The 26,714-nt window shown below is 46.8% G+C and overlaps 1 protein-coding gene across 1 annotated transcript in view; it reads right to left on the reverse strand.

Annotated features, from left to right (window-relative positions):
• The window catches only part of arhgef40 (Rho guanine nucleotide exchange factor (GEF) 40), a gene marked incomplete at its 5' end in the record, with an annotated part of 150,210 nt that overhangs the window by 38,405 nt on the left and 85,091 nt on the right, over positions 1-26,714 (reverse strand). The window contains 6 exon segments of the mRNA XM_084327787.1: positions 1,841-2,040; positions 3,392-3,511; positions 9,461-9,599; positions 9,746-9,897; positions 10,274-10,372; positions 22,409-22,525. Of these exon segments, the coding sequence (XP_084183913.1) occupies positions 1,841-2,040; positions 3,392-3,511; positions 9,461-9,599; positions 9,746-9,897; positions 10,274-10,372; positions 22,409-22,525 (827 nt within the window).

The raw sequence follows: 26,714 nt of genomic DNA on the forward strand, positions 1-26,714 counted from the left end.
AGCCAAGGCCACTAGAGGGCCCTGGGGCAAGAAAGTGTCAGGAATACTCATTCCTAGGAAATCTGACAAAACCGGGGCCCCTTTCAATTAAAAGCCATGCTTACATGAGCGCATATTCCAATTGAAATTAGCGAGATGACGCAGTTATTGTGAGGATTCGCCTGTTCCCTGAACTTTTCCCTGTCTACTCTCCCTCACCAGCCCCCACCCTTGCGATGATTTACTCTCCTCTACTCTTCACCAGCCCCCACCCTTGGACTACCTTCACGCAGCTGTCATAGTTTATGATTAGCGCCCCAGAGGGCTTTATATACCTGGACCTCCCCTCCAGTCCTTGTCGGGTCGTTCTGTGTTCTGGACTCTGTGTTCGTTCTGTATCTGTATCTGTGTACACTCTGTGTTCATGGAGTTCTGTACGTTACCATCCTGTACGTTACCATCACCTGCCGCGTCTCCGGCGTGAGACGACGTGCCAGCCATCACCACCTGTCGCCGTTTGCCTGGAGTGGGACACCGTCTTCGCTCTCTAATTCTCTACGGGAGGTTTTCCAGTGTTCCCACTCCAGACGTCAAGCCGGCTCGTCATCGCTCCCGATTCCACGGGAGGAAGGCGTCTCTTCGTGATCCTCGTTCCTGGGGTGAGGCTCGTCGTCGCTCCCTAGTATTCCACGGGAGGACGGCATGTTCCCATCCCGGTCCCCTGGGACCCCCTTTGTTCTGCGCTGCCCGTCTGCAGCATCCGAAGAGGAGGAGGAGGATCTCCGTGCCAGGCCCCGCTGTTGGGCCCTGTTCCCGTGCCAGGCCCCGCCGTCGGGCCCCTGTCCCCGTGCCAGGCCTCCGCCGTCGGGCCCCTGTTCCCGTGCCAGGCCTCCGCCGTCGGAACCCTGTCCTCATCCCTGTAAGCAGCTCTGGCCCTCGCCCTGTCCAAGGCCTTAACCCTGTTCTCTGTCCCTGTCTCCAGCCCGCCTCTCCGGGCCTCTGTCCCTGTCCCCCTCTCCAGTGCCCCTGGTCCTGGTCCTTGACATTTTGCCCTGGCCTGTCCCTTAGCCCTGGCCCTTAGCCTGTTCGCCTCTTAAAGGCACAGTGCCGCATTTTCCCTATTTCTTTGACTCTAGTGTTTTTGTGTTCTCCCTTAAAGGGACAGTGCCGCTTTATGTTATGTAATAAATAAATGCCCTGTTTTGGCTTACTCTCATACCTGTCTTGTGTTGTGCGATTGGGGTCGGTTACAAACCATAACAGTTATAATCTACACACAGGCCTTGGGCGCTCGAGACCTTTGCCCAGCATTTGCAGAGCGTCACCGGTCGGTATTCAAACGTTTTCTTCTTCAAACGTTTCGGAAATCTAAACCCTGGTACAAAACACTTTTTGGGTGGACTGAAAGGAATGCCAATTTGGCTTGTTGAAATGTGAACTATCCCTTTATTTATGGTGTTTATACATCTGTGTGTGTCTGTGTGTGTGTGTGTGTGTGTGTGTGTGTGTGCGTGTGTGTGTGTACACACATGTTTGTGCATGTTGGCTCGTGCACACATTCCTTTTATGTATTGATTGATTGATTGAAAATTTTATTAACAGATTGCAGAATGGGTACAATACAGTATGGCTCAATACACACAATTGTTAAGGGTATGCAGACCAGAGAAAGACTTTCATCTAGTTTACATCAACAAAACTTTCAATGTGAATGGTTTATTTGAATTTCAAGGACTTTTTAAGCACCTTGTAAAATAAATGGCTGTTTTCAATTCCAGGCCTTGACTTATTTTGGTAAAAAATCTAGCACTTTAAGCACTTCAAGGACCTTGTGCGAACCCTGGGATGCGTTCCTGCATACGTTACCTCGGTGAGTGTGGACAGCAGCCTCTGTGTGTTGTCCAGGGTGGTCCAGCAGTCGGACAGACAGTGGGACATGTCTCGGAGTCTCTCCCTGACCGGGGGCACCAGGATCTGGACCTCCCTCAGGCCTCCCCACTCCTCCAGCTCAGCCCATCCCTCCAGGTCACTCAGCACGGACAGAGTCACACTGTGCAGGTCCTACGTGGACGTCAAGAGGAGGTGTCGGTGAGGATGAAGGAGGTGTCATTGTGGGGATGAAGGAGGTGTCATTGTGGGGATGAAGGAGGTGTCATTGTGAGGATGTAGGAGGTGTCAGTGTAAGGATGTAGGAGGTGTCGGTGTGAGGATGAAGGAGGTGTCGGTGTAAGGATGAAGGAGGTGTTGGTGTGAGGATGAGGGAGGTGTCGGTGTGAGGATGAATAAGGTGTCGGTGTGAGGATGAAGGAGGTGTCATTGTGATGATGAAGGAGGTGTCGTGTGAGGATGTAGGAGGTGTCATTGTGATGATGAAGGAGGTGTCATTGTGATGATGAAGGAGGTGTCGTGTGAGGATGTAGGAGGTGTCATTGTGATGATGAAGGAGGTGTCGTGTAAGGATGTAGGAGGTGTCATTGTGATGATGAAGGAGGTGTCGGTGTGAGGATGAATAAGGTGTCGGTGTGAGGATGAAGGAGGTGTCATTGTGATGATGAGGGAGGTGTCGGTGTGAGGATGAATAAGGTGTCGGTGTGAGGATGAGGGAGGTGTCATTGTGATGATGAGGGAGGTGTCGGTGTGAGGATGAATAAGGTGTCGGTGTGAGGATGAAGGAGGTGTCGGTGTGAGGATGTAGGAGGTCTCAGTGTAAGGATGTAGGAGGTGTCATTGTGGGGATGAAGGAGGTGTCATTGTGAGGATGAGGGAGGTGTCATTGTGATGATGAAGGAGGTGTCGGTGTGAGGATGAGGGAGGTGTCATTGTGAGGATGAAGGTGTCATTGTGATGATGAAGGAGGTGTCATTGTGAGGATGAAGGAGGTGTCGGTGTGAGGATGTAGGAGGTGTCGGTGTGATGATGAAGGAGGTGTCGGTGTGAGGATGAAGGAGGTGTCATTGTGGGGATGTAGGAGGTGTCATTGTGAGGATGAAGGAGGTGTCGGTGTGAGGATGAAGATGTCATTGTGAGGATGAAGGAGGTGTCGGTGTGAGGATGAAGGAGGTGTCATTGTGAGGATGAAGGAGGTGTCGGTGTGAGGATGAAGGTGTCATTGTGAGGATGAAGGAGGTGTCGGTGTGGGGATGAAGGAGGTGTCGGTGTGAATATGAAGGTGTCATTGTGAGGATGAAGGAGGTGTCGGTGTGGGGATGAAGGAGGTGTCGGTGTGAATATGAAGGTGTCATTGTGAGGATGAAGGAGGTGTCGGTGTGGGGATGAAGGAGGTGTGGTGTGGGGATGAAGGAGGTGTCATTGTTGGGATGAAGGTGTCATTGTGTGGATGAAGGTGTCGTTGTGAGGATGAAGGAGGTGTTGGTGTGAGGATGAAGGAGGTGTCGGTGGAGATAGAACCCACATTGGCCGCCTCTCTGAACGTTTTGAACTTCTGCTGTTTGAGGGAGAGCCTGCTGAGAGAGAGAGGAGGCTCCTTATAGTCCTCTAGCTGATCCTGGACCTGTGCTATCTCCTTATCACACTGGAGGGGGGAGAGAGGGGGGGGAGAGAGGGGGGGGGGGGGAGATAGAGGGGGGAGAGAGGGGGGGGGGGGGAGAGAGGGGGGGGAGAAAGAGAGAGAGAGAGAGGGGGGGGGGAGGGGGGGTAGAAATGGAGGGAGAAAGCGGGGGGAGAGAGAAAGGAGGGGGAGAGAGAGAGGGGCAGGCAGGGAGAGGGAGGGAGAGAGAGTAAGAGAAAGAGAAAGAGAAAGGGGGGAGAAAGAGGAAGGATGGAGGAAAAAAGATAGAGTGAATGTCAAACAAAGGAGATGATGTACTTAAGCATTACATCACGCGCAGGTGTGTTATACTCATTAGATCACGCCTAGGGGTGGTTGTTAGGCCCGACGCGCAGCGGAGGCGTATAGGCGTGATCTAATGAGTATAACACACGACTTCAAGTGATGTAATGCTTTTATACAATGGCCGAATTCACCCAACCTTATTGCTATACAATAAACACACAGTAATTGAAGCATAATGGAGATTTATTCACAAAACCAACCACAGAGAAAGTAGATCCAATAGTAGATCCAAGTCTGAAAAAAATAATAAATCAACTGCCATTTTTTATTTATTTTTTTTTATTTTTTGTTTGTTTCACAATGGGTCATGACAAACCAATGGACCTATCTCAAACCCTGCCCTCTTTTCTTGATCCTCCAATCACAACTGTTGCTTACCTCGGACAAACAAACTCTATTTGTTATAAAAGTATATTGAATCATGTCTCCAGCACCCCCACACCCGTAGCTACAATCACTTAATGTCAAGTCTCTCATCCACATCCAATGTATCTTCTCAATGTAAACGCGGAAGTGCTGTTGTCTATACAGGCATCACGTGACCAGTTCGCGCCCATTTCGCGTCTTTGTTGAAAATGAAAAATGGGTGAGAATAATTTACTGTTTTCTATGGATAAAAATAGTCCTTTCAATGAAATTGTTTAAAGGGAAAAGTCATATATTTGTGGTTATTTGGTGAATACTTAGAGGAGCCAAAGCTATATATTTAGGTTATTGTATTGAATGTTTATATGTTTATTTTTATAACCTTACATTGAAACGGCATTAGGAATATTGATTGGATTTAGATAAAGTCATTGAACCATCTTATTTGTCATGAGAGGTGCGTTCCTCATATTAACACTGATTGCAAGCACGCTAATGACGGAGTGTGCATGCGCATAAATGTTCCCTCGCTTAAGCACAGACTAAAGACAATGCTCAATCCAACATATGTGTGAGGATTCGCCTGTTCCCTGGACCTTTTTTCCCTGTCCTCACCTCACCAGCCCCCACCCTTGCGAGAACTTTTCCCTGTCTACTCTCCTTCACCAGCCCCCACCCTTGCGAGATTTTTCCCCTGTCTACTCTCCTTTACCAGCCCCCACCCTTGGACTACCTTCACGCAGCTGTCATAGTTTGTGATTAGCGCCCCAGAGGGCTTTATATACCTGGACCTCCGTTCCAGTCCTGGTCGGGTCGTTCTGTATCTGTGTCTGTGTTCATGGAGTGCTGTACGTTACCATTCTGTATGTCACCATCACCTGCCGCGTCTCCGGCGTGAGACGACGGCCCAGCCATCACCACCTGTCGCCGTTTGCCTGGAGTGGGACGCCGTCTTCGCTCTCTAATTCTCTACGGGAGGTTTTCCAGTGTTCCCACTCCAGACGTCAAGGCGGCTCGCCATCGCTCCCTATTTTCACGGGAGGATGGCGTCTCTTCGTCCCGGTCCCCTGGGACCCCCTATGTTCTGCGCTGCCCGTCTGCAGCATCCGAGGAGGAGGATTCCTTTAAGAGCATCAGAGCCCTACTCGGTGTAGGGACGAAGAGGATCTCCGTGCCAGGCCTCCGCCGTCGGGCCCCTGTCTCCGTGCCCGGCCTCCGCCGTCGGGCCCCTGTCTCCGTGCCCGGCCTCCGCTGTCGGGCCCCTGTCTCCGTGCCCGGCCTCCGCTGTCGGGCCCCTGTCCCCGTGCCAGGCCCCGCCGTCGGGCCCCTGTCTCCGTGCCCGGCCTCCGCCGTCGGGCCCCTGTCTCCGTGCCCGGCCTCCGCTGTCGGGCCCCTGTCCCCGTGCCAGGCCCCGCCGTCGGGCCCCTGTCTCCGTGCCCGGCCTCCGCTGTCGGGCCCCTGTCTCCGTGCCCGGCCTCCGCTGTCGGGCCCCTGTCCCCGTGCCAGGCCTCCGCCGTCGGAACCCTGTCCCCTTCCCTGTAAGCAGCTCTGGCCCTCGCCCTGTCCAAGGCCTTAACCCTGTTCTCTGTCCCTGTCTCCAGCCCGCCTCTCCGGGCCTCTGTCCCTGTCCCCCTCTCCAGTGCCCCTGGTCCTGGCCCTGACACTTAGCCCTGGCCCTTAGCCCTGGCCCTTAGCCTTAGTCCCTTAGCCTGTTCGCCTCTTAAAGGCACAGTGCCGCATTTTCCATATTTCCTTGACTCTAGTGTTTTTGTGTTCTCCCTTAAAGGGACTGTGCCGCTTTTTGTTCAATAATAAATATTTGCCCTGTTTTGGCTTACTCTCATACCTGTCTTGTGTTGTGCGATTGGGGTCGGTTACAAACCATAACAGTACGACCCGACCAGTCGACGACCCCAGCCAGCACGGACAGTGTATGTGAGTGAGCCTCTTTGTTTCCCCTGTTAGCTCCCCTGTTAGCCTCTTTAGCTCCCCTGTTAGTTCTCATGTTAACTCCCCTGTTAGCTTCCCTGTTAGCTCCCCTGTTAGCCTCGTTAGCTCCCCTGTTAGCTACCCTGTTCCCCACAGCTAGGACTGTCCTTTCAGCTAGCTTGTTCTCCTTTGCTAGTCCAGCCCTGTCTGCTAGCCTAGCTCCGGCAGCTAGCGCAGCCTCTATGCTAATGTAGCATTACAGCTAGCATAGGCCCTGTAGCTAGCAATGCTCTGGCAGCTACCCTGTCCCTCTGCTAGCCCCACTTTAGGTGTAGCTTCCCCTGCTAGCATGGCCCATTTTTTTTTGTTTGTTGCTTTGTCTTGTCCCCTGCCCCGCTGTCTGATTTTTTTGGTCGCCCGGTGGCTCCCGTGGAGGGGGGGGTACTGTGAGGATTCGCCTGTTCCCTGGACCTTTTTTCCCTGTCCTCACCTCACCAGCCCCCACCCTTGCGAGAACTTTTCCCTGTCTACTCTCCTTCACCAGCCCCCACCCTTGCGATATTTTTTCCCTGTCTACTCTCCTTTACCAGCCCCCACCCTTGGACTACCTTCACGCAGCTGTCATAGTTTGTGATTAGCGCCCCCGAGGGCTTTATATACCTGGACCTCCGTTCCAGTCCTGGTCGGGTCGTTCTGTATCTGTGTCTGTGTTCATGGAGTGCTGTACGTTACCATTCTGTATGTCACCATCACCTGCCGCGTCTCCGGCGTGAGACGACGGCCCAGCCATCACCACCTGTCGCCGTTTGCCTGGAGTGGGACGCCGTCTTCGCTCTCTAATTCTCTACGGGAGGTTTTCCAGTGTTCCCACTCCAGACGTCAAGGCGGCTCGCCATCGCTCCCTATTTTCACGGGAGGATGGCGTCTCTTCGTCCCGGTCCCCTGGGACCCCCTATGTTCTGCGCTGCCCGTCTGCAGCATCCGAGGAGGAGGATTCCTTTAAGAGCATCAGAGCCCTACTCGGTGTAGGGACGAAGAGGATCTCCGTGCCAGGCCTCCGCCGTCGGGCCCCTGTCTCCGTGCCCGGCCTCCGCCGTCGGGCCCCTGTCTCCGTGCCCGGCCTCCGCTGTCGGGCCCCTGTCCCCGTGCCAGGCCCCGCCGTCGGGCCCCTGTCTCCGTGCCCGGCCTCCGCCGTCGGGCCCCTGTCTCCGTGCCCGGTCTCCGCTGTCGGGCCCCTGTCCCCGTGCCAGGCCCCGCCGTCGGGCCCCTGTCTCCGTGCCCGGCCTCCGCTGTCGGGCCCCTGTCTCCGTGCTTGGCCTCCGCTGTCGGGCCCCTGTCCCCGTGCCAGGCCTCCGCCGTCGGAACCCTGTCCCCTTCCCTGTAAGCAGCTCTGGCCCTCGCCCTGTCCAAGGCCTTAACCCTGTTCTCTGTCCCTGTCTCCAGCCCGCCTCTCCGGGCCTCTGTCCCTGTCCCCCTCTCCAGTGCCCCTGGTCCTGGCCCTGACACTTAGCCCTGGCCCTGTCATCAACACCAAACATCAAATTTGCTGATGACACAGTAGTGGTGGGCCTGATCTCTGCCAACGACGAAAGGGCCTACCTGGAAGAGGTAGAGAACCTGTCACAGTGGTGTCAGGAGAACTGCCTCTCCCTGAACGTCAGCAAAACAAAAGAGATGATTGTGGACTTCAGGAGGTCGGGGGTCAAGGACTACAGCCCCCTCAGCATCGACGGGGCACCGGTTGAGAGAGTGAACAGTTTCAAGTACCTCGGAGCCCACATATCCGAGGACTTGACATGGACCACACACATTGACAGTGTTGTGAAGAAGGCACGACAACGCCTCTACTTCCTCAGGCGCCTAAGGAAGTTCCAAGTCAGTCAGAAGATCCTTAGGAACTTCTACTCATGTACAATAGAGAGCATCCTGACCGGCAACATCACCTCCTGGTTTGGGAATAGCACTGCACAAGACCGTAGCAGACTACAAAGAGTGACACGTTCAGCCGAACGCACAATTGGAGGGGGGCTTCCCACCCTCCAGAACATTTACAACAAGCGGTGCAAGGGGAAGGCTAAGAGAATTATTAAGGACTCGAGCCACCCGAACAACTGCCTCTTTGAACTGTCAGGCAAGCGATACCGGAGTCTTAAGGCGAGCACAGAAAGACTCAGAAGAAGCTTCTATCCCCAGGCCATCAGGCTGCTAAACGAACAATAATCACTATGCAACAACCATCAAATGCACACAGCACACACACCCACACGCACTCAAACAAACAACACACTGCAGCACCCACTCTCCACACTTTAGATCACACAAACACACTTACACTTTATATTTATTGATAAAGGATTTGCACTACAACTCGTACACCTACTGTGAATTGTACCTAAATTGCACCTCGTCCCATTTCTCCATTTCTGCCTTGCACTATATAGTATTGTATATTAGTACACTGCACAGTATTGTATATTGTATGGTAACTACGTCTATTCTGCATCGAACATTGTACATATGTCTAAACTGAACACTGTGACCTCATTTTTTTTACTTCTAATTTTACTATGTTATTTTATTTCATACTTATCTTGTCTTGCACAGTCTCTGGAGCGCAACAGTAAGAAGCATTTTGTATAAAAGTATTCTGTACTTCTGTATGACAACTATTAAAGAAACTTGAAACTTGAAACTAGCCCTGGCCCTTAGCCTTAGTCCCTTAGCCTGTTCGCCTCTTAAAGGCACAGTGCCGCATTTTCCATATTTCCTTGACTCTAGTGTTTTTGTGTTCTCCCTTAAAGGGACTGTGCCGCTTTTTGTTCAATAATAAATATTTGCCCTGTTTTGGCTTACTCTCATACCTGTCTTGTGTTGTGCGATTGGGGTCGGTTACAAACCATAACAATATGTGTAACGAACTAACATATTCCAGTTGACTATCTTTTTTGGAGGATTCGTTCAAAAAATATTCATACTTCCATTTGTCTATCTATTCAGACTCATTAAAAAAAAAAAAAAATTGTGGGAGGGATCTGGGGTCACGTGGAGTGTGTTATACGAAATAACAACGGCTAACTTGACTGTTTCAGCCAATCAGAATCAAGATATTTGCATGCCATTGTATAAACACAAATATACACACACGCACACACACACACACACACACACACACACACACACACACACACACACACACACACACACACACACACACACACACACACACACACACACACACACACACACACACACACACACACACACACACACACACACACACACACACAGCTCTTCATACAGGCTATAGACCACTGCCTTCTGAATCCTTCTCACCTTTTCCAGCTTGACCACAAGCCCTGCTAGACGGCCCAGGGCCTCCAGGTCACGACCCCTCTGGTTGGACACACGGACAAGCCCGTGGAGGGCATCGTCCACGCTGTCATAGAGGTTAGAGGTCGCAGCTAGGGCAGCCCTGGAGGAACAAAGACCAAAGCTTATAAAGGCCAAGAGAGGAAAATAAGCCAGTTTAATGTTCTAATTCATTAAGCTATAGACTCAATATCTGTGATATTATCTACTGACATCTAACTGATCAAGTAAAGATTACGCCTTCAGTACCTGCAGTCCGGGGACTTCTGTGCCAATCCAGATGTGCTATTGGTCAATCCCGCTAGCCAGGCCCCTCCCCTTTGCTGCAGCTCTGTCAATCGTTGGTCAACCAGGACGCTCGTCATGAGTTGTCTGTGCTTGTCAATGCTTAAAGGAACAGCCTGGAGAAGAGTCTCGTGGTTATTTATGATTCTATGGGCAATTATTTTGGTTAAGAAGATTCCTGTAACAATTGCCAAGACAGACAATAATAGATCTTTATCAGACATAACTTAATTTTCTTTTACATGGATTTCTGTAGTTCACTCTATCTCAAGTCCCGCCCTCTTTTTTGGAACTGTTGCTTCCCTCGGACAAACAAAGTTTGAGATAGTGGGGTCTGTGATAGGCCCATAGTGCAGCTCAGATGCACACCCGACCCAGACCCAGCTCTGGAACCTAGTCCAACTTTCTGGTTATCACCGTAGTACTTCCCAAAGGTGAGTAAAAGACACACTTCAATGTTGAAAACCTCCTTTAAATGTAATCTCGCAGTACCTTGATAGTGTCTGGCATTGGCTCAGTGTCCATAGACTGCAGTGCCTCTCCTAGCAGGGAGAGGGCGCTCTCACAGCGTTCTGTCAGGCTCTCCAGGCTCTGTGAGGCGGGGAAAAAAGGGATCAACGATTAGTTATCAAAGTGTCTCTGTTTAGATTTTTTTTTTCTTTTTTTTAAAACACATTTTTTTTTTTTTTTTTTGACATGACATAAAACTAGACACACAAGCATTAACAGTAAATATCCACAATAAATCACAGGATTATACATTCCAGTATTTGAATCAATATAAATGTAGTTTACGAGATATATACATAATACTTGCAATACAATACAATACATACATATGCTCTTGCTCGCTCTTCCCCCCCCCCCCCCCTCAGGACCCCCCTTGGATAATCCATCCATTATTTCGTTTCTAACCAAGGATTACAATTCATATGCTAACCTTTATTCTCTCCACCACTTCTAACCAGATTGCAATGCTGGCTTCATTGACACCTAAAATTCTTGCTGTATACATCTCTAGATAAATCACATCGAGATAGGTAAGAACCCATACCTTCAGGCACATTTTATCCGGTTGAATCCAGCGTGATGCTATCAGCTTTTTAGCAGCCGTAAGACCGGACAAAATTAGTCTCTTTAGCTGTATAGAGGCTGCTAACTGAGAAACATCATTCAACAACAATACAGAAGGCAGTACAGGTATGGTCAGAAATAAAAATTCTGATAATTGCGTGGTTACTTCTTCCCAGAATATCTTAACAGGGGGGCATTCCCAGTACATATGTATAAATGTACCGATATCACCCCTTAGACACAAGGAGCATAGAGAGTCTTGTTTAGGCCCCATTCGGTTCAATCTTATAGGAGTCAGGTAAGTCCTATGAATATAATTAAGATTAATCTGTTGATGATCCGGGTTGCGTGATGCTAGTCGAACGTTTGCCCAGACTTCTTGCCAATCAAAATCTACTTCCAAGTCTGGTACATCCCTCCTCCAGACTGAGTCTAGGGGGAGGATTCCATACGAAGACGTAAGTAAGTGATGATAAAAGTCTGATACGAAGCCTCTCGATGTCTCCCTTTCATAGAAGAATTTCTATTCAGATATCTGTGGTGCTCAAGTGGTATCTTTAATGGGACTCCATGAGCCTTCAAAGTTGCTAATAACTGTATATAGAAATAATAAGTGGAGCTGGTGAGGTTAAATTTGTTATGAATTTCATGATAGCTACAGAAACCCCGTTCGTTGAAGATATCTCCCAATGTATGTATGCCCTGCTTTTCCCATTTGGGATATCTGATAGGTCGTTGTGCAATAAGGAGTGCATTGGGGAGAATGGCTATGCCATTTATGTTGGTTAGTATATTTTTTCTGTGTGTCACGCCATATCCGAATCACATGTGTAATAAGAGGACCAAATTTCAAGTCGCATTGCTTAATTGATAATTTGGTGTATACTATATCCTGCAGTCTATGTGGTGCCACTATGTTTTCTTCTAATGTTCTCCAGGATACAGATGCTTGAGAATCAAACCAGGTGATCAGTGGTCTTAAAAAGAACGCTTTAAAATAGTGGTAGAAGTCTGGAAATGCTAAACCTCCGTCGGCTTTGTTTCTCTGTGCGGTGGATCTTTTTATTCGTGGAGGTTTGTTGTTCCAAATAAATTTATATGCGGTGGAGTGTAATTTTTTCCAGTAACCAGCAGGGGGGGGGGGGGGGGGGGGTAACGGTAACATTGAACTAAAGAAGTTGATTCTAGGTAAAACATCCATCTTAACTATTGATACTCGGGCCTGTTCTGAGTTTTTAAGTTTTGACCACCTGTCAAAGTCATCTGTGATCCTATCTTGGAGTCTTGTATAATTATACTTCACCGTTTGGCATATATTGGGAATATGGGAATATTTCAACTCCAAGACATCTAAAGTGTTCTCTTGTATAATTATACTTCACCATTTGGCATATATTGGGAATATGGGAATATTTCAACTCCAAGGCATCTAAAGTGTTCTACCATTGGTATATTTCCTGGAAGGATTGTAGTCTTCGCAGAGACATTAAGTGGGAGGAAGGCCAACTTTGGCCAGTTTATCCTAAATCCCGATAGATTGCCAAAATCATCAATCATCTTGAGAAGATGAGGCAGTGAGGTGGTAGGGTTTTGCATGAACAATATTACGTTGTCCGCATATAAACTAATATGATGCTGTGTGCCCTTAATTGAGATTGGCTCTATGGATTGGGATTGTCTTATATACTGTGCTAAAGGCTCTAAGGATAGAGCAAATAGTCCGGGACTAAGAGGGCAACCCTGTCTGGACAAGCGCTGCCCATAAATAAGACCATTCCAACCTATCAAAAGCTTTCATCGCATCCAAGGATAATACAGCTGTAGGTGGAATGGCATCCTTGCTGGCGTCTAATACATGTAGTAACCGTCTTATATTATCCGTGATCAGGCGGCCTTTTATGAAGCCAGTCTGATCAGGATGAACTAAAGATGTCATATGCTTTTGAAGTCTGATGGCTAGTAGCTTAGCATACAGCTTGAGATCGGTTCCGAGGAGACTTAAGGGTCTATATCTACCACATTCGGTGGGTTCTTTGTCCTTTTTAAGGAGGACAGATATGAGTGGCATATTGATGTCCCTGGGGAAGTTCCCCTCTTTGATTGAGTATAAAATCATATCAAGTAATAGGGGTCCAATTACATCCCAACATGAGAGGTACAGTTCTGGTGGGATACCATCCCATCCAGGAGCCTTACCAATTTGCATTTCAGATATAGCCTCCCTAAGTTCCTCTAGTGTAATAGGTGTATCTAACTGTTTAGCGTCTTCCACTGAGAGTTTAGGTAGGTTAATTTGATTAAGTTTAAATGTATCCAGTTTATTTAGATCGAAAACCATTTCTGATTTGTACAAGTTGGAGTAAAACTCTCTGAAAGTCTCGTAAATTTTTTTGGGGTCTGTAACAAGTCCTTGTTGGTCCTTAATAGTAGGGATATCTGCTAATTTTGCGTTGGATCGTATCTTCATAGCTAGTAGGTGACTTGGTTTAGAACCATGAAAGTAATAATGTTGTCTTGTGCTACGTATTTGAAATTCAGATTGTTGTCTTAAAATGGCGTTAATCTCTTTTTTTAACACATTAATTTGAGACTCCAATCAAACCGAGTAGTTGTATTGTAAAGAGGAGAATAACGACGAGTAAAGTGTTTCCAGCGCTACCAATTTTGAACAACGATTCTTGCGTAGGTTGGAGGCAAAGACTGTTGTGTAATCCTTGATAAAACCCTTTACCGACATCCATAACATTCTGGGGTCATGTACCGAATCCGCATTACTCCGCAGGAATTTAATAAGTTCAACTTTGAATTGTATAATTTATTCATTGTTTTTCAGCAGTGTCGAGTTAAATCGCCATCTTGGGGCTCGGGATGACAGTCTACCAAATGAACCTTTCAGGAGTAAATAGCTGTGATCTGATAGTGCATTGGGCACCATTTCCACGTTATAGTTATCAAATAGTCTTGGGGATGCAAAAACATAATGTATTCTGGAAAATGTCTTGTGTCTTGCAGAGCGAAAAGAGTACTATCGGGCCGTTGGGTTGAGTAATCGCCATAGGTCATTTACACCTGTATTCTTGGCCCAATCCTTTAGTGCATTAGATGCATGTTTCTGATCATTGGAAATGGTGGGATTAGATTTATCCATCACGGGATCCCAAATAGCATTAAAATCCGTGCCAATTATAAATGAATACTCAGGAAGGTTCAACATTGCTCTAGTGAGTGTAGCGTAGAAGTTAGCGTCGTAAAGATTTGGGGCATAGGCCGCTACCAACACGATTTTCCTGTTACTGTATTCTATTTTAGCTATGGTTACTCGACCATCCACATCAGACCATACGTCCAACAATTCAATATTCAACTTCCGTTTCGCGACTATAGCATTATAGCAACCCCACGGGATCTCGTTCCAAAAGATGAGTAGCTAATGTTATGATATATTTTGTCCGCTAGCATTACATTGTCATCCACTAATAAGTGCGTTTCGCTTAAAAAAGCCACATCAACCTGTTTGTTTTTCATCAGTGTAAGCACGCTTTTGCGTTTATGTTGTTTGTTTAGTCCCCCAGTATTCCAAATCATTATATTCAAACTAGCCATAATCTAAACATGTTGTTGTATTCTTGTGTATAATTCGTATGGAGTACCAATTCACAATAGATATATATCCAATTATTGAGGTCCTGTTGAGAGCCGAGCCTGAAAACATACATATATACATATAATCCCCTATACCCCCCTCCCTCCCTCCCTTACACGACCAGTCAGCCCAGAATGAGCCATTTATCCTTAACTTTCCTATGCAAATTGCCATAGGATCTAAAACTCTTAATTCTACCTTAATAGAATGTCACCCGTGGCCTAGCCACTCTCCCGTTAAAATAATAAAATAAAAATAAAAAATATGCCTCAATTATCATAGTTCACTTAACCCTTATACTAACATGTATAGGTTAAACACACTGAAGAATAAAAAAGATGTATAGAACTAAATTATAGAAATCTCAAAAAGTGGAGAACATCTGCTTAAATCTTAAAATAACTTTGCCAAGCTTAAACACCTAGATGAAAAGGAAGGTTTTAAATACGTGTATGCAGTTCGTCCCCCAAACAGGGGTGGGCAGTATTCCGCTGTGAAGGCTGTTGTTCTTCCGGATATGATTCTTGTGTATGGTCACAAATTGTTGTTTATGTTCCAGGGCATTCTGCGTGCCATAGGGGCAGCATTAATTTTTTTTTGCCTTGAAATATTATAGTGAAATATTTTGCACTGTTGTCGCATTTATCTTGTTAAAATCCTCCCACAGGTTCTTTTTACTACCACATATTTAATTGAGACCCTTTATTTGTTTATTATTTCAATTTAGCTGGAAATACATTTGCTACATCATTCAGTAACATTTGCAGAGCCTTATAACAAAAACATTATTACGGTCACCATTGTGACCAGTGGGATTAATCAACACATTTTATTATTTATTTTTCTATTTCATTGAACATTGCACATGTTAAAAGCATTTTTTTTTACTCAAAATGTGAGTATTACCAAGTCAACTTGTGTTCTTAAAACAATGACAATAAACATAGTTTTATTAGGTTGAAATAATGTGGTTGTGTACTTATTTTTCTGTTAACTTATTATGGATTGAAAACTGAAACCCTTAATGCACAGTAACTGAACTCAATATTTTTAAGTTCTGGTAATTTATTATTATTTATTTTTTTACAGTGTAGTCTTGCGATCAATCAAAACTTATTTACACGATATACCTCACATTCACCCTCCATTCACATCCTGGTGTTCTCCATTAGGCCTGTAGGTGGAGCTATGACAGCACACGTACAGTACACACACCGATGGTGTGTGATGTGTCCAAAAATGAATGGGCAAATGTGAGTGAAATGGTCGCACTGTATGCAGCTGTTTGTCTGCATTGCACCCCCCCCCCAACTCAGATTTAGGGTTGATACAACCATCATAATAATATTGTTAATAATAACAATAACAATAATGATGTAATAATGTAAAAAATATCATTAAAAAGACCTGATTATGAGAAGAAAAAAATTACGATGCATGGAATATTGTTGAGGCACACTAGTTACAACTATATTTCAAACAGGCACTCCATGTCAAAAAGGTTGCTGACCCCTGCCATAGAGTGATATTATTCCAGTATATTCCAATACGACACAGAGCGTTGAAAAAGTCCAGAGTATTCCAAAATGTCAACAACAAATCATGACTTGCACAAAACCCATAAATCTAGCGGGCCCAAACAGCGAACCTTTACAAAAATATAGTATCTAGCGTCACATATTAACCTATTTCTACATCAATGTTATCAAAGCTTGTTTGATGCCGTTTTTGGTGTCTAAGTTATAACGAAGTTATCAAAAAAAGATAAAAAAAGATGAATAAGACTTAGCCTCCTCCGCGCTGTGGGTCCCTCATGTAATCCTCTGCGTCTTCAGTAGAGTAGAGCCGGACCCTTTTTCCATTTTTATCCATGATGGAAAGATTCGCTGGGTAGCGTAGTGTAGGTTGGAATTTTTTCTCAAAAAGCTGAGACATCACTGACTTGTAACGGGCTCGTAGGGTTACAACCTTGCGGCAAAAATCCTCATAGAAATACACTAGTTTCCCATTGTGTTGCAGAGTTCCCCTCTTCTTTCGTGCCGCCCGGATAATCGTATCTCTTATTCCAGTTTGACGTAGGCTAGCAATAATCACCCTCGATTTATTTTTGTTGTCGTCTCGGATGCCAATTCTGTAGCGCTGATCCACTATAGGTGGTGTAGAGAGGATATCTGGTCCTAGAATTTGAGCTAACACTGTCGCGAACGAGTCGTTTGTGCAGTCAACTGATTCATCCAGTCCCACTATACAGATATTAAATCTACAGGAATGACGTTCGATTTCGAATATCTTAGCTGTTAGCTTCTCGTTGTTTATTCTTTTTTTAAGTACGAGGAGTGATTTTTCTAAGCCACAAGAAGTACGTTTTCGAACCCTAAACATAGATAGTCCTAGATATCATGCAAGAATAATCTGTATTTAGAAGACTAGGGCTGTGTCAGAATTGTTTAAAATCGTTCCTTAGCTCATAACTTTTCCATTCTTGCAAAGTCTAGGGCAGAGGTCAAGCAAATCTCCGCCGGACAGTGGACATTTCCTGGTTGATAAGATGATGGTGGCCCAGTAATAGGCAATAGTGAAATAGTGAACATTAAATACTTAACCTGCAAACATAAGACTGTTCTGACAGCACATGAGCTGGGGACATTTCTTTTTAATGCAGGTATATTGATGACAATTAGTGTTGTAACGGAACATGGTTGATCCGTGATTCATACGGATTCATTGAAATAAAATACTTGTCGTTTTCCGATTTGAAAAGTATTCTAAAATTCAGGTCCTTGGCCGCGTTATTTTTTTCCGTAGCCGCATTTCTGGCAGACGCTCTCTGATTGGCCACTGACTGACGCTCTCTGATTGGCCACTGACATGTTTGCCCAATCGCGTGACGAGCTGTGTCTTTGCCCATTTCCGCGTCGAACAGCCTGCAAACTACCTGGCGTTCTATCGCCATGCTCTAAGACAGTGGTCACCAACCCGTCGATCTTGATCGACTGGTCGATCTTTGAGACCTTCCATGTAGATATTTCCCTGAAAAAAAAAAGAAAAAAGAAAAAGAAAAAAAAATATTATCTTTCCCTGAGAGTCCACATTACAGTTCTACTTTTGTTTTGATGTGAAAAGTGATGCTGCATAAGATTACTGCACTTAGCACTGACTGAGAAAGTACATATTACAGTTCTACTTTGACAAACATATTTACAATTAGCATTTTCTAATGTTAATAATATGAGAGTCCACATTATAGTTCAACTTTTGTTTTGATGTGAAAAGTGATGCTGCATAAGAGGACTGCACTTAGCACTGACTGAGAAAGTACATATTACAGTTCTACTTTATAAAATGCTAATTGTAAATATGTTTGGCAATGTTAATTAATAGGAGAAGGTCCACATTACAGTTCTACTTTTGTTTTGATGTGAAAAGTGATGCTGCATAAGATGACTGCACTTAGCACTGACTGAGAAAGTACACATTACAGTTCTACTTTATCAAATGCTAATTGTAATTATGTTTGTCAATGTTAATAATATGAGAAAGTCCACATTACAGTTCTACTTTTGTTTTGATGTGAAAAGTGATGCTGCATAAGATGACTGCACTTAGCACTGACTGAGAAAGTACACATTACAGTTCTACTTTATAAAATGCTAATTGTAAATATGTTTGTCAATGTTAATAATATGAGAAAGTCCACATTACAGTTCTACTTTTATGTTGATGTGAAAAGTGATGCTGCATAAGATGACTGCACTTAGCACTGACTGAGAAAGTACATATTACAGTTCTACTTTGACGTTTTAATGTTGGACCAAAGCATTGCATGTAATTAGAATACAGGCAAATAAAAGTTATTTAGTTTAAAGTACAATCTTGGCTGTCTTTTTCTCTCAACGCTTCAATAGGTAGATCTTGCCTTCACAAAAAAAAGAAAAGGTGATCTTGGGCTTAAAAAGGTTGGTGACCACTGCTCTAAGACAAACTCTAACCTTAACCAACTTCGAAAGAGTGCCTAAGCTTAAACAGGTGTCGGCCAATCAGAGAGCGTCTTGCCAGAAATGCGGCTACGGAAAAAAAGAACGCTCCTTGGCCTGCTGTCAGCCTGTGTGACGTCGGCCCTGTAGGAGATTAGCTTCACATACAGACACACATCTCCTCCAGGTGGACTGCCTGGTGCAGCTTCTGCATATAAACTGGGAAGCTGGGAGTCATTAATAGCCATAATAAGACTTGTAGCCTTCCTCTCTGCTCCACCTCTTCATCATCAGCCTCCTAACCTCGACCGACAATGAGCTACTCCTCTTCCTCTCCAATATCTCTCTTCTTATTATTTATAGGTCATGAGGTAAAATTTCGGCCTTCGGTGAAGTATACACCAAGTCTACACCAAGTCTACACCATAGTACACCAAGTATACAAAACATAATTTTCTTTCATGAAGAAAGCAAAGGTTTCTGACTGTAGGATAATTTGGAATGCTGGCTATTCTGTCCTTCCCTATAATGTAAACTAATGTTTGAAGCATCGGCGTATTTAGACCACTATCACTGGGGCACGTGCCCCAGTGTTGATCAGCTGTGCCCCAGTGATCCAGTTGATCAGGACTGCTGTTAATACTTCGCTTTGAAATATTATAGTGAAATATTTTGCACTGTTGTCGCATTTATCTTGTTGAAATCCTCCAACAGGCTCTTTTTTGTAAGTTGACTGGTTTGCACACCCCTATGACAGCTAATACATGGTACATCCCAGCAGTCAGCTGGCCTCGCGCAGTTCACAGGTAAAATCACACAGTGCTGCGGTCGCATTCTGTCATGATGGCAACCCCGCCAGCTAAGAAAGTTAAAGGGGAACTCCAACATTTTGGGAAATTAGCTTATTTAACATCTTCCCTGGAGTTAGACAAGAAGATACATACCTTTTTTGTCTCTGTGCGTGCATTTTAGCTTTGGGAATAGACGCTCCGTTAGCATAGCTTAGCTTCATCACTGGAAGTGAGGCAGGACAGTAGCCTTACAGTGCCTTACAGTGTATTGCAAGGTCTGACATTGACCAAATTTGATATGCATGACCTTGGTGGGCTCTAGGTCAACTCCTGAAAAGGGGGTCAATGTCAGACCTTGCAATCAAAAGTTAGGGGGCGCACTGAAATTATGGCAAGGGTTATTAGCCCCCTAACTTTTGATTGCAAAGTCTGACATTGACCCCCTTTTCAGGAGTTGACCTAGAGCTCACCAAGGTCATGCATATCAAGTTTGGTCAATGCCAGACCTTGCAATACACTGTAAGGCACTGTAAGGCTACTGTCCTGCCTCACTTCCAGTGATGAAGCTAAGCTATGCTAACGGAGCATCTATTCCCAAAGCTAAAATGCATGCACAGAGACAAAAAAGGTATGTATCTTCTTGTCTAACTCCAGGGAAGATGTTAAATAAGCTAATTTCCCAAAATGTTGGTGTTCCCCTTTAAAGCAAAAGAAATTCGGGCATTCCAGCCCTCGTGGACAGACTACTACAGGTTTGTGTGTCAGAAGGACCGTGCTGTGTGTACTTATGTTGAAGGCTTGCCAAACAAAGAGACAATCAAATCAAGGATAAAAGATATCCCCATGTCAGCTCGAAGTGTCGAGCGACACATTAACGAAATGTCCGAAAATATCAGAGAACAGCAAACAGCTGGATTAAAAGATGCTCCGGTGTGCAGCTTAAAGGGACCAAGTAAGCAAAACAGTGCCAGGGATCATAGGTAGGCTGCGGCAGCTGTTTATTTTCCTACACATGGCGTGTTAACTTGAACGTCTTTCTCTCTCTCTCCCTCTCTCTCTCTCTCCTCTCTCCTCTCTCTCCTCTCCCTCTCTCTCTCCTCTCCTCTCTCTCTCTCCCTCTCCTCTCCTCTCCTCTCTCTCTCTCCTCTCTCTCTCTCTGGCCTTGCTCCGGTGGAGGGATTGGAGGAGGGTGTGCCATCATGTTAACGCAGCCTCAGTTAAACCTTGTAACGACTGAGTTCTGGTCATGTGACACTACACCTATTTAATTGAGACCCGTTATTATTTCAATTTAGCTGGACATACATTGATACATCATTCAGTAACATTTTCAGAGCCTTATAACAAAAACATTATTACGGTCACCATTGTGACCAGTGGGATTCTTTTTACTCAAAATGTGAGTATTACCAAGTCACCTTGTGTTCTTAAAACAATGACAATAAACATAGTTTTATTAGGTTGAAATAATGTGGTTGTGTACTTATTTTTTCTGTTAACTTATTATGGATTGAAAACTGAAAACCAAACAAAATGTGCTATATATAGCCTACCGTCTGCGGCGAATATGAAATAAAGGCATCTAAATGATACATTTCTTCTTTAAAAAAAAACAAGCTCAATCAAAAGATTCTACATGATTCCAAAATAGTAAAGAAAATGACTTTTGGAAGAACAAAGGCAGAGGCTCTGGTCCTTGCTCCAAAGGCAGTGGGTGATGTTCTCAAGGCCTTAACATCAGACAAACCCCTCCCATTCTCCATACAGATGGATGCATCTAACCTAACCCTAACCCTAAAACCGAAATAAAGTTAAAAATAAAATAGTTACAAAATCTGCCCATTTTCGCCCAACAACCGGGCAAAATCGGCAAAAGAAAATTGTCGCGTGCATACCTTGGTGCCCCCTGTGCCCCAGTATGGTGCTTGGTCTAGATACGCCCCTGGTTTGAAGTGTACAAACATTTGTAGTTGTCATGAAGTACACCGACTCGATTGAAGTTGACAATCCCTTAATGACAACTGTGAGGGCGAATTGTAGATTGCGAGCTGAAGCCTTGAGAGCCTCGAGATGAGACTTGTAGACAAGCTGAAGCCTTGAGCCTCGAGATGAGACTTGTAGACAAGCTGAAGCCTTGAGCCTCGAGATGAGACTTGGAGACAAGCTGAAGCCTTGAGCCTCGAGATGAGACTTGCCAGAAAGGGGATGCAACCCAATAGTAGGAATATGTTGTTAATGTTTTGGACCAATATCTCTCTTCCTTTTCCTGCTCTCCCTCCCCGTATCCTCCCCCGTCTCCCTCCCTCCCTCCCTCCCTCCTTCCATCCATCCATCCATCCATCCATCCATCCATCTATAGACATCCATCCATCCATCCGTCCATCCATCCGTCCTCCATCCATCCGTCCTCCATCCATCCATCCATCCATCCCTCCCTCCCTCCCTCCCCCGTCTCCCTCCCTCCCTCCCTCCATCCATCCATCCATCCATCCATCCATCCATCCATCCATCCATCCATCCATCCATCCATCCATCCATCCATCTATCTATAGACATCCATCAATCCGTCCATCCATCCATCCGTCCTCCATCCATCCATCCATCCATAATAATAATATAATTTAGGACCTGCTCCGAGGTCATCAATTGGCACACATGCGATGCATGCATGCAATTCGTATCTGCGATTAACCCATCCCGTCGTCCTTCCCCCCCAAGGGCAGCCGGGAGCAGACAGGCGTCAACGTGAGCCGCGCCAGGGGACCAATCCAAGTGCTCCTGTCCGTCTTCGTCAAGGACGCCACAGCGTTAGCGATCTTGTTGTTGTGCATGTTTTTCCATTGGGTTTATCTTATCGGGGGGGAAACCCTTGCGAGCACGGGGAGAACATGCAAACTCCACACAGAAAGGCCTGGGAGATACCCCACCTGGGTAACTGGCATCATGGAAACCTGGTCCCCAAGCGGGAATCGAACCCTGGACCTTCTTGCTGTGAGGCGACAGTGTTAACCACTACACCATCCATCCATCCATCCATCCATCCATCCATCCATCCATCCATCCATCCATCCCTCCCTCCCTCCCTCCCTCCCTCCCCTCCCTCCCTCCCTCCCTCCCTCCCTCCCTCCCTCCCTCCCTCTCTCACCAGTCTGAAGGCCAGCCAGTCTGAATGGCAGTGACTGAAGTCTCCGTCCATCTCTTTGGTCAACTGCTGTTTGTCTACGTACTGCTGGAGGACGCCTGTCCCTCGCACCGAATGGACCTGTATGGGAGACGAGGAGACGGGAAGGCAGAGGCAGGACAGACAGAAGAGGACGAGGCAAGAGAGGACAGAGAACATGGAGTGTCAAGGGGGACGGCCATGCAGGGTTGAGACTAAGGAATATCAAGAGATTATTTTACTGTTAATCCCTGAGCTGACCATGGGCATATTATATAAACTCTCATTAAAGCAAGATTTTTTATCTTCAATTCAGTGGTCGGGTGTACATGGCCCACACTGCTGACCCGACAGCCTTTCAGATCATCAGAGATTTTTAGTCTTTGACATTAACTCGATTTCTGTAACTAACACTAAAGCGTTTATAGTAATAGTTAATTGTGCAAGTATCACGTGTACACACTAGTTATTTCTTTATGTGCATAAAAGCTCATTCAAAATAATGGCATTCAACACTTTTTTCTTGTCTTGGTTTTCTTTGGCTGGAATCACAACATCTATGTGAGGGTGAGACCTCTTGTAGCCTCACAAACACATATAACCAAATAATTAATACAGCTTATTTTCTGAAAACAGAACATTTTGCTTTTTGTTTTTGTTTGTTTCATGTTCTTTAAATTACATTCATATATTACTTTTGGCATCTCCAATATCAATAGCACCAAAACATCTTCCTCAATTGTTTTTAAATGTGTCCATTAGTTTTAACAAAGAGAAATGAGCTTCATCCGATTTAACCAAATCATTACCAATTATTTAGTTTCAGTGTCAATAATTCATTCTTCTTATTCATAAATAATAGGGCTTTCAAAGTTTGTGTGTTAATAACGCATTAACACAAATGCGCATTAACGGTAGTAATTTATTTGATGCATTTATTTGACGCATTTATTTGACGCACATTTAAAACGTTTTTCTTTTTTTTGTAAATTGCAAACATTCAGTCATACCAGTTATATATCGTATTTGCTTATCGCGTCCCGCTCTGAGCCTTATGAGATACCCCTTATCTCCTATGATACCTACTGTATCTCCAACGAAACAACTACATGCACCCCACCTGTATGGGGCCCCGCCCCTATGGTGGCATAGCCCATATAACCATGACTCTGGTCACCAAACACCCTTCCTCTATTTTCGTCCCAGCGTACTGGCTGCGTGCACCATACGTTAACTAGCAGGATGAAAAGATTAAGGAAGATTCGTAATGTTGAGGGCTTACCGGAGGATTGTTTTTCCCTGGATTCTCCGGAGCTTGTTTCGGCGACGCATGAGACCTGTGCTGGTGGTTCCTCGGCTGACGGCGACGGACCGAGGGGCAGCGTACAAGGTTTGACTAACGGGTCGGCTTGTACAAAGGTGAGGTCTGTGTCAGTAGGCATCAATGTCGGTGTTGGTCGTGCTGTGAAGTATCGGCGGCTTGGCAATCGTTCTACTGTAGTGGGCGATGTCCTGGCGATCCTGGAACATGCTGTTAACGCTAATGCTACTGCTAATGCTAATGCTACTACTGCTTTTTCTGCTAACGCTGATGTTGACGCTGGAATGTCTAATAATCCCCGCCGCGGGATTCCGCTTTTCCCTCCTCTTGCCAGCTTCATTGATGAAGGTCAGTCGGTGGTGGATGTGGGGGGGTTCGCTGAGCTCTATTTACCTTTTTTACGGGTGAAGGGGCTGACAACGGGGTGCAGGCCGGGGGTACCTTGGCTAAGCAGCCAGGTAGCTTCTTTTCTGTGCCCAGGCGGGGATGAACGACGTTCCGCCCGGCCGATGCTTGATAGCATATCGGCTCGGAGGGTGGCAGTATGGACGAATGAGTGGTATACTGCTGCAGGATGGCATTTAGCGGCGGCCAGTGTTATGGCTCAGCTGGCTACTTTCCTATCCAAGATGGCGTCGGGTTGTAGGTCTTTGGGTCCAACCGACATTGTAAACGTGATTCATGTTTGTGGTGTTATAGAGATCTTGACTCAGTCGCAAGCTATAACTGCGGGGAGGATTCGGATGCTATCGACTTTGGTTGTTAGGCATGTTTGGTTGGAGCAGTCTCCTCTTGGGGAAGAGGATAGGTTTTCTCTCCTCACGACTCCTTTTTCCACAGATAGTCTTTTTGGGCGTTCTGTGGAGGCGCAGGCGGTTATTGATCTGGGTCCTACACCGCCTCACGCTGTGCAGCCAGAGGTGGGAGCACGGTCTCGTCAACGACTGTGGCGAGATCCTCGACAGGCGGCCATGTTTCCCCCGCCAGTGGTGCCCTGGTTGGAGAGTCAACAGGGTATCGCGAGGCCGACAGCCTTGGCGGCCGAGGGATCGGCCATTTTGGGTGATTTCGGGTTTGGTAAACCAACCCGTCGTCATTTTGCCGCGAGCAGCCCGCTCCCCCTTCAATCCTCTCTCTGTTACCCCCAGAAGCGGGGCTCAGAGCGTTCTCCTTTGGCTGCGGGCCGCGAACCTTCATTGAAGCGTATGCGGCCCCATTCTTCGCTTCTCATGGGGGCAGGGGCTGACACCCAGTTGATGGCTGAGCCTGGGTCTGTCCGTGAGAATGTTCCGTCGTTGCGTGGTTCCTACACCGCAGGTTGTGGGTGGGTGGAACCTGGTGTTACAGCTGCCACTAGCTCCAGTGGTCAGCAGGGGGACTCATTGCCTCTTCTGTTGAATGCTCAGCAGGGGTTACCCCGGCTTCGCCCTCGCCAGGCGGGGTATCGCGCTGTTGCCTCCCACTCCCGTCAAACCGGCAGTGGTGGCAAAGGAGAGGCGAGCGTGATTTGAGTGGTAGCAATATCACTGCAGGGCTTCGGCGTGTAGGAGCCCATGGGGTCCTCATGCCTTGCGTGTCTAGCTGCGGAACAACTCCTCAGCATGCGCTGGAGGGGTGTTCAGGGGGCGAGTGTGTGTCCACAAGTTTGATGACAGCTCCTCCCGTATCAAACCGGCCCTTTCTGTCGGGGTCCCCCCTTGGGTGCTTTGCACGACGGGGGGGACCGGGCCAACTATCTACTGTTCCTTGCGGCCCAGCGTCAGTTGACGGCGGGGGCGCTGTGGGATTATATTCACATATGGCGACGGGAATGCCCTTTGAATCGGTGGATGCGGAGAACGTTAGAGGCGGGGCTGGTTTTGCAGTTCGCACAGCCCCATCCTCCGTTCTCAGGTTTGGTGCCGACCCTATTATTAGGGTCAGACGCAGTGACAGCCCTGGCCGACGAGATCCAATCTCTGTTGGCGAAGCAGGCCGTCGTTGTGGTCCCGAGCGAGGACGCAATGTCAGGCGTCTACTCCCGTTATTTTCTGGTGCCCGGTCAGACCTATACTGGATCTGTCCGCGTTCAATCGGTTGATTGTAGCGAGACCATTCAGGATGTTGACCGTCCGACTCCTTCTGCTTGCTGTCAGGAGGGGGGACTGGTTACGCAGACCTGAAGGATGCGTATTTTCACATTCCTATTTTCCCTCCTCACAGGAAGTTCCTACGGTTCCTGTTTCAGGGCGTAGCGTACGAGTACCACAGAATGCCGTTCGGTTATTCTCTGGCTCCCCGCACATTCACCAAGTGCGTGGCGGCTGCTCTGGGGCCTTTACGTCGTCGGGGGATACGAGTCCTATTCTATCTCGACGACATTCTACTCCTCAGCCGTTCAGAGGAGGTTGCCAGGTCTCATACTCGGCTGGTGGTGGAATTCCTCACCAGCCTGGGTTTTGCTGTGAATTGGAAGAAGAGTACCCCTCTTCCCAGTCAACAGGTGGAGTACTTGGGCTTGACATTGAGGTCGAAGCCCATGATTGCGACCCTCTCGGAGCAGCGTCGGGGGGATCTCCGTTGCGCGCTCTGGGGTTTCCGTCTGGGAGGGACAGTTACGGCGCTGCAGGTGATGCGTCTGCTGGGCCTTATGTCGGCTGCTCACACGGTGGTTCCTCTTGGCCTCCTCTTTATGAGGAGGATACAGAGGTGGTTTCTCTCTTTGAGAATAGATCCGGTGAGGGACAAAAGGAAATGGTTGACGGTTCCTTTTTTGATATGGGGAGATCTCGCCCACTGGGGGAGGCTGGGTATCCTCTCCATTGGGGTCCCCATGGGCAGCAGGGGCTCACACGTCACGGTCTTCACCGACGCCTCTCTCACAGGTTGGGGAGGGATGTGTCGGACCCATGCAGTGGGGGGCAGCTGGACAGGTCATGCTGGCCCGGCTACCCTGCATATCAATGTGTTGGAGTTGAAGGCGGTCCTTCT

This window comes from Notolepis coatsorum (genome assembly GCF_963971535.1).
Source record: "Notolepis coatsorum genome assembly, chromosome: 13".
Taxonomy (NCBI): domain Eukaryota; kingdom Metazoa; phylum Chordata; class Actinopteri; order Aulopiformes; family Paralepididae; genus Notolepis; species Notolepis coatsorum.